The sequence below is a fragment of the Myotis nattereri genome (genome assembly GCF_964212035.1).
Source record: "Myotis nattereri genome assembly, chromosome: 1".
NCBI lineage: Eukaryota > Metazoa > Chordata > Mammalia > Chiroptera > Vespertilionidae > Myotis > Myotis nattereri.
In genome coordinates, this window is record NC_138075.1 from 218,533,577 (window position 1) to 218,542,987 (window position 9,411).

The following is a 9,411-nucleotide window of genomic DNA, read 5'->3' on the forward strand; positions in this document are numbered from 1 at the left end:
TTACAAATTCACCTATATTTCTATAAAATATATATAAATTGGGAATCAGAACATGAATAAAAGATATCCCTGCCCACCAAAAAACAGCTATGGACTGCAAGGAATAAAGCATTCATGAAGATAATGCAGTCCCTACATAATTACAACACTGTTTTAATGTGCATGCATCTAGAATCTAGTTTCAAAATATCTGAAGCAAAAAGTGACAAAACTGAAAAGCAACATTGACAAACCCACCTCATCGTGGGAGATTTTATTCAACATATGAGTTTTACCAAACATTACTAGTAAAAAAAACAAAATAAAATGTTATTCTTGCACAAATCATTCCAGAAAATAAAAAGGAAGAGTTCCTCAACTCATTTGATGTGGCTAGAATAACCTTGATGCCAAAACCTCTCTCAGTAACTGAGAAAGAGAGAATAAGTATGACATATATGAACGAGCTTGATCTAATGGATATAGATGACACTGCGCCATAACGAACACCACTACTGAAGAATACACTCCATTCTTCTCAAGCAGATAAAACCATTATGAAAGTTGAGCACAAATTGATCCATAAATAAGGACTCCATAAATTTCAAAGTGTTGGATAAATGACTATGACAATCTCTAATACACTGTGCAAGAGTTTACTAGTAATGTCTGAAGAACATTAGAAATCCCAAAAAGTTCAGCTATCTGGAAAGGTACATCTGAACAACTTAAAGAAGGCATTATAGTTGTCACCAGAAACCATAAAAAACTAACTAGCAAAAAATAAGTATTAAGATATTGTGGGATCTAGTTTAAAATATTTAGAGAGAAAGCTTTAATGCGCATATTAGACCAGAAGCAAGCCTCAGAGTTAGTGAGCCGAGTATCTCACTTTAAAGATATAAAGAACAAAGAGGAAGAGGAAGAAGAAATGGAGGAGGAGAAAAAGGAGAAAAAGGAGAACGGAAGGTGACATAAGTAGGAGAAACATAAGATAAGATCAGAAATAATAAAATAGAAAACAAACCAGGATAGAGATGATAATCAAAAACAAATAGTAGTAGAGACAGAGAGAGAGACAGAAATTGGCACAGAACCTACACAGAATGTTCTCTAGAGACAGAAGAACTTCGCTGGAGAGAACATGGCAAAAGATCCTGGACAGAAACTGGCTTCAGAACCTAGAGACAGAACCTAGCGAGAGAACATGGCAAAAGATCCTGGACTGAACCTAACTACAGAAATTGGCAAGAGAACCTGACTAGAACCTGGTGACTGAACCTGGCTGGAGAACCTGGACAGAACCTGGCTGGAGAACCTGGAGAACCTGGCTGGAGAATCTAGCAAGAGACCATGGACACAGAACCTGGCTGGAGATCCTAAGCAGAACCTCTCTGGAGATCGAGACCAGAACTTGGCTGGAGATCCTGGCTAGGCTGTTGATCAACTGAATGCTGTCTCCGTGTCATTCCTTCTTCGCCGACTCTGTCCACACCTTTGGGGAACCCTGGACCTGCTGGGGTTGGACCCCAGCATCTGGCACCCGAACAGGGACCCCTAGGTAAGCCCCACTCTCGGGATGGATAGGACTCCACCATAGGAAGAGGGTGGATAGTCTTCGCCGACTCCGTCCACACCTTTGGGAACCCCTGGAACAGGATTCCCCTAGGTAAGCCCCCCCCCCATTAGAACCCCCACATTCGGGACGGATAGGACTCCACCAGGGTACTTCAGACCCCCCCTATAGAGGATAAGTAGGGTAAGAAGGTGGATAGTACAGAACTTAGATTGAGAAGATGTGCCATACTGAGTCCAAAGAAAGAAGACTTTGTATTGATTCTTAGATTGAGAAGATGTGTCATACTGAGTCCAAAGAAAGAAGACTTTGTATTGATCTTTAGATTAAGAAGATGTGCCATACTGAGTCTAAAGAAATAAGACTCTGTATTGATCTTTTAACACATATGCTTGCTAGCAGAGGAATTAAGGTTACTCCCAGTCAGATGGAACATTTTATACAAGAAATACGTCCATGCTTTTCTGAGGAAGGAAAGGTGCCCGAAAGGTAAATGTAGAGGCATGGGAGAAGGTAGGCCCAAGGAGCCTTATTCTTAACCCCACTGCAGCCTTTCCACCCCAGAAAAGTGCAGGATTGGCAAGCCCTCTCTGGGGTGATAGATCAGGCCTCAGGTAATAGCGGAAAGCACCAATCCTATTCTTAAAATGGATACAAGAGAGCATTTGGGTGTTTTTTTTTTTCTTTTTAATGCCCGCTTTTAAAAAATAAAAAAGGGGGAATTTGCCGGGAGCTGGTCCATGCTTGCTGTTTCAAGGGACCTGGCATATATGGCATACTGTTCTTAATATGTTTGCTCACCTTCTAGGCACTATGTGTTTTAACCAAGGTCTCTGAGAAAGGTTGTTTCCCCAGGTAGGGATTTTCCCCTGAAGTTAGGGAGGAAATAAAACCTCTTAACTAAGTGCCAGGTGGGTAATTAATCACTTTAACTACGAACAATCATGCTTAAGCTACATAATCTTTACTCCCTGGAATGGAGATAAGAAATGCCCTAACCTTTGAAATAGAGATTGATAGGATTGGAATCAACTGGTATAAATACAGATGTAAGAAGACAGAACGGAGAGAGACAGAAATTGGCACAGAACCTACACAGAACGTTTTCTAGAGACAGAACTTCGCTGGAGAGAACATAGCAAAAGATCCTGGACTGAACCTGACTACAGAAATTGACAAAAGAACCTGACTAGAACCTGGTGACTGAACCTGGCTGGACAACCTGGAGAACCTGGCTGGAGAACCTAGCAAGACAACATGGACACAGAACCTGGCTGGAGATCCTAACCAGAACTTCACTGGAGATCCTGACCAGAACTTGGCTAGAGATCCTGGCTAGGCTGCTGATCAACTGAATGCTGTCTCTGTGTCATTCCTTCTTCACCGACTCCGTACACACCTCTGGGGACCCCTGGACCCGCTGGGGTTGGACCCCGGCAAATAGCGTACCAAGAAGTATTTCAATACCTATAAAGGAACTAGAAGGAATAAAACTCATGTCTATAAATCTCAAAAAAAAAAAAAAAAAAAAAAAACTAAAAAAAAAAAAATAGTAGTGGTTTTTTTAAAAAAAAAAAAAAAAAAAAAACAAGTCTAACAAAATATAATAAACCCTACAAAATAAAATTTTAAAATGAGAAATAAAATTTTAAAGTATTAGTAATGCAAAGGAAAACATAGCTACAGAAACTACAGCAATTATACTGATAGAAGAGTGTATTGTTTCTAAAACTTTTAAAAACAAATGTGAAAAATTATATGGAAATGATAAATTCTAGATATTAAAACATCAAAATTGGCTCAACTAAAAGTAAAACACTTGAAAGATCTTTTTAAACTATTTAAAAATTAATCAGTAGTTTATATGTTCCACAACAAAATGCCATGCCAATTGGTTCTACCAGTACAACTGAGTTCTAGTAAATAGAACCCTTGCCAAATAGTTCAGAAAATAAAAAAATACAAATCAAAAAGTATCTCAACTCATTTTATGTGGTTAGAATGTCCTTGATTCTAAAATTAAAAAAAAAAAAAATGGCCCTACCAAAAAAAAAAGCTATAAGCCAATCTCACTCATAAATACAAAAGTAAGTAGATAAATGGAAGACTTTTTAAATAAAAAAAAAATCAAAATGGAACTGCAAGAGATAAAACTACAATATCTAAGAGGAAAATGTGCCAGATGGAATTAATGGTAGATTAAACATCACAGAAGAAAAGATTAGTACATTTGAAGACAGCAATAGAAACTTTTGAAAATGAAACAGTATAAAAAAAAACTCAATATAATAGAGGATCAGTGACTCATGGGACACCTTCAATCAGCTTAATATGCATGTAATTTTAATATCCAAAGGAAAAGAAAGGAAGGACACAGAAAAAAAAATGTTGGAAGATGAAAACTACAAACCCATAACTCCAAAATCAATGAGCCCCAAGCACAAAACAAATGAAGAAAAATGTGCCAAAGCACACCATAATCAAACTTGCTCAAAACTGGTCATGAAGAGAAAAATAACCAGAGGGAAAGGACATAATGTCTAGAGGAACAAAAATCAAAATACAGTAGATTTGTTGTCAAAAAAAAAAAAAATGCAAGCATGGAAACAGTGGAGTAACATCCTTAACATAATGAAAGGGGAAAATCTGTCCAATTAGTCTAACCCTGGTAAAAATATGTTTCAAAAGTAAAGGCTAAATACTTTTCCAGACATACAAAAGCTCAAAGAACTCCTCACCTGCAAACCTTCCCATAATAAATTTTAAAAAGTCCTCAGGCAGAGATACCAGATGGGAATATGGATCTACACAAAGAAGAGCACCAGAAATGGTAACTACAGGGGTAAATATGTAAAATATTTATTATTTAAATCTCTTTAATAGATAATTTATTATTTAAAGAAAACTAATAATAATGTAGAATAGCATTGATAATATATGAACTAGTAAGTATAAAATGCATGGCAGCAGTAGCACAAGGCCAAGAGAGGAGAAGTGGAAGTATGCTGTTATAAGAGTCTTTAATTATATCACAGGCTAGTAACATAGTGTTAAAACAATGTCTTTGATTACACATGAAGTGGTATAATACCACTTGAAGTTTGACCAATAATTTCATTAAATGTAAATGAGTCTATACAACCCAATTCAAAGAGATCATCAGATTGAATAAAAAAACTAAACTCAGCCATATGCTACATACAAGAAACTCACTTCAAAAATAAAGACAAAAGGTTAAAAGTGAGTTTGAAAAACATGTACCATGCTAACACTAATAAAAAAAAACTATAGTAGTTCTGTTGATACAAGTGTAGATTTCTGAGCAAGAATATTATCTATATTCTAGAGGCCCAGTGCAAGAATTCTTGCACAGGTGGGGTCCCTTGGGGTGGCTGCTGGGGTCCAGCCCCAGCAGGTCCAGGGGTTCCCAAAGGTGTGGATGGAGTCGGCGAAGAATGAATGACACGGAGGCAGTGTTCAGGTGATCATCATAGCCAGGTTCCTCTCTTTATTGTCATCTAGCATCTGTATTTATACTATTTCGTCCCAATCCTATCCATTCTATACAAAAGGCCAGGGGGCTTCCCATCTCCATTCAAAGGTTACTCTATTGTTCCACTAAGCTACAAGGAAGTAACTGAAGGAGGTCACTCCAAGCAAAGATCAAAGCGACCAACCACCCCTCTGGGGAAACAACCTTTCTCAGGGAGGTGGTCCTGTTTAAAACACATAGCTGTTAAGAGGGGAGCAAACATATTAAGAACAATATGCCATATATGCCAGGTCCCTTGAAACATCCCTGCAGGGACTGCCTCAAGCAGCCAGGGTGGATTGGCTTCCAACAGGTGGCCTGCGGGGATCGAGTCCCGGACTCCCCCAACCCTCTTGGGATGGGAGCCAGATGCAGTTCCTGTGGCTGGTAAGCGCTGCTGTGGTGGTGTGAGCCTCTCCCAATCAGGACTGGGACAGGCCCAGCTGGGCCAGGATGAGTGGGAGCGGTAGGCAGGACCGACCGAAAACCTAACCACTGAACAACCGGTGGACCAGTCGCTATGACGCACACTGAGCACCAGGAGGCAGACATTCAATGCAGGAGCTGCCCCCTGGTGGTCAGTGTTCTCCAACAGCGGGAGCGCCACTCAACTGACCTACCCTTCCAGGCAGCCTACCAGCCCAGCAGCAGCCACTCACTCCATCAGTAGTCCTGCAGGTCCAATCTCCAGAGAACTGGCCAGGTACCAAAGGACCGGTGCCACCAGCATGATCCTGACAGTGCCACTGGACTCCTGGAAGTGGCCTCAGGCACTTTGGGGCCGCTTCCCCTTCCTAGACGCTCCACAAGGAAGTAATGATATAGAAGCAGCCGCCAGGTGGGTCCGGACAACCAGCGCAAATGTCAGTGGGAGGGATCCAGATCCTGAGCTGGCAAGCGCATCCCACGACCCACCCAGAGGGCTGATGGCATCCTGGCCCCCTCCCCACCCCCCTTGGGATGGGCACCAGACACAGGGCTCACGACTCGTGAGTGCCACTGCAGTGGTGCAAGGCTGTCCTGATAGGGACTTACTGGGTGCAAGCCACAGCAGGTGCAGTGGGGCCAGGATGAGCGGGAACAGTAGGTAGGAGCAGCAGGTGGCGTTGGACTGCCAGTTTCAGTCCGATCCCCACAGGCCACCCCGAGGGACCCCACCCATGCACGAATTCATGCACCGGGCATCTAGTCAGTGATAAGATATTAAAGGCATCAATTTATCAAGAGGATTACATTTTTTGAAGTCATTTTTCTGAATTCATGCTAAGTGAAATAAGGCAAAGACAAGTATCACATGATCTCATTCGTATGTGGGATCGAATGAACATACTAGTAATAAAATGTTGGATAAAATAGATCCAGAGACATAGAAGCATGGAACAGACTGTGGAATCTCAGAGGGAAGTGGGGTGGGGGTGGAAAGAGATCAACCAAAGTACTTGTATGATATATTCTTAACCCATGGACACAGACAGTAAGGTGGTGAAGGCTTGGGGTGGGGACGGGGGGCTAGAAGGGGTCAATGGGGGGAAAGGGGCTCATACTTTCAACAATAAAGATTTTTTTAAAAAATTATTTATTGAATTTAGAGAATAAGAAGGAGGTAAGCACAGAGAGTGAAAGGGGGTGGGAGAAGGGGGAGAGAGAGAGAGGGAGAGAGAAATCAATTTGTTGTTCTACTTATTTATGTAATCATTGGTTGATTCTTGTATGTGCTCTGACCAGAGACAGCACCTGAAACCTTGGTGTATTGGGATGACACTCTAACCAACTGAGCTACCCGGCCAGGACAAGAAGATTACAATTTTAAGTGTTTATACACCTAATAAAAGACATTCAAAACACATGAACCACCTCATTCTTTCCCTTACAAAATAATACACAAATCCACAATTATATTTGGATATTTTGATTTAAAGACCAACAACACTATAGAAAAATGGCCCAAAGAAGCAAATAGTTCCTTCACAGAAGGAGAAACACATGGCTAGCAAACATTTTTAAAAATGTAAGATATCATTAAAAAACTGGGAACTGCAAATGAAAACCACTATGAGATACCATTCTACACCCACACAGTTGGCATACATTTAAAAGTTGGGCAATATGAAGCATTAGAGAGATTATTGCATAGCAGGAATGTTTATACACCATTGGAAGGAGAACATTATGGAAATAGCTAGTAAAGTTGAAAGAACACATATATCAAAACCCAGTGACTCATGTACCACCATATACCCTGTTTCTACAATGTAGACCAGGAGATATATATATATATTCGTGATGCAACAACAACAAAATACATGTTGGTAACTGCCAATTTCCTTTGTCAGGACAATGAATCAGTGAAAGTATAAATAAACTAGAGCATAGTCATATACTGGAAGACTATACAGGAGCAAGAATGAATGAACAACATCTACACAGATCAACATGGATACATCTCCCAAATAAATTATTGAAAGGGAAAAACAAGTTGCAAAAACTACACACAATATATTCCCACTTATACCATGTTCAAAACATGTAAAATTAAATAAAACATTTTAGCTGTGCATTCTCATGTGCTAAAATCATAACAAAAAGCAAGGAATTGATAAATGCAAAATTCATACATTTGGGAAGAGGATTAAGGAGGAAATATTAGAGAAGGGTTCTAGAAATATGGTGACTAGATGAATATTAGTTTTATTTCTATACTATACACATAAAATATAACTTATTTTATCTATCTTTATGATACATTTCATTGTTTATAATAAGCACAATTTTTGAGTCTTAGCTCTCTGTCAGTTCTACACCAACAACTTATATCAACCACCTCATTCTTTCCCTTACAATAACGCTAAGAAGATGTCCTACTATTATTACTAATAAGAACAAAAGGAAACTAAGACTCAAAAAGATTAACTTTCCAAGATCAGATATCACATAGCTAATTACTGTGAATATCAAAATGTGATACACCAGTCCTACCCTGATTGACACCAAAACATAAACTCTATGAAGTCTGTTGTTGACAACTTAGGTGAGTCTCAGACTAAATGAAATCTTTCTTTGTGAATTAATGTTTTAGTCCACATTTATATATTGTACAAATAATAATTGCATATCCTCTTTCCTTTGAGGACCTTACAATGTAGTTAATATTAGACAAATAAATCGTATACCACATCAAGATGAGTTTTATGAAGATTGTACAAAAATACTATGGGTGAATCAAGAAGCAAGCATTCAAGAGTTACTTCTGTCAGACAAACTTAACCAAGAGGAAACATTCTAAGGCAAGTGTTGAAAGACAAGCAAGAGTTGTCACAGTGAACCCAATAAAGGCAGAAGCAAACCTGTCACTCAGTGGCAATGTTGGAGGTAAGTGGCAGAAAGAAGGCACTAGGGGCACAAAGACCAGTTGGCAGATTATTTCAATATTTTTGGCAAGAAATGATAAGGTCCTATATTTTGTTTTTTTTGTAATTTTGGAAGAAAATGAAAATGTCTCTGAATTCTATGACATAGAAGGTATTCTCACAAAATTGTAAAATATTGGTATTAGTTACAAACCTAACTATTGAAGACTTCCAAGGCTGCAAAGCATTGTGGGAAGAACACAGGCCACAGAGCTGAGCAGAGGTGAGTTCAGTCCTATCTCTGCCTCTTACCTAACTTGTCTGTATGTAAATATCAACTTCATGGGGTTCTGGAAAGCACCATCTGAGCCACAGCAAAAGTGCCTAGTGGGGTGCATGGCAGATGGTATGCGCGTAATAAGTGTCCGTTTTCTCCTCTTCTCAACTCAATGCAACGACACTCATTACACTTCCACAACAAGGGACCATTTTCTCTTTTCTTCTTCTCTCTGCAGCATGCAATTGATATGAGTACACATGTAGGAAATATATGTGTACTCATGTATCTCACTAAAAATACATGCAATCTTGCCTGTGGTGATGAATCTTGTCTGACTTGGTCCATGGGGCCTCAGGCTTCCTGATTTAGAAGCCATCGTTACAAAAAGGGTCTTGTCCCTATTACTTTTACTATGATAATGTCCTTTGAGAGGATGCAGGCCTAAATATACCTCAGTCCTCTGCATAAAGTAAATCATGTCTAGCCCTATATAATAAAAGGCTAATATGCAAATAGATCAAACGGCGGAACAACCAAACAACCGAACAACTGATCGCTATGACGTGTGCTGACCACCAGGGGGCGTGTGTAGAACATGGCGGGCGTTGGCCATGGTGGGATGGTTCAGCAGGTGAGCAGGGGCACCAGACCAAGGCAGGGTGCCAGTTGCTGTCATCAGGGTGAGCTTCTGGTGGTT

At 39.8% G+C, this 9,411-nt stretch overlaps 1 protein-coding gene across 1 annotated transcript in view; it reads right to left on the reverse strand.

Moving 5' to 3' along the window:
• LOC308512487 (cytosolic beta-glucosidase) overlaps window positions 1-9,090 on the reverse strand; it is a gene marked incomplete at its 5' end in the record, with an annotated part of 92,606 nt that extends 83,516 nt beyond the window's left edge. The window contains one exon of the mRNA XM_081082218.1: window positions 9,027-9,090. Coding sequence (XP_080938344.1) covers window positions 9,027-9,090 — 64 coding nt within the window. The remainder of the gene's footprint in view (window positions 1-9,026) is intronic.
• Window positions 9,091-9,411: the final 321 nt, after the last annotated feature.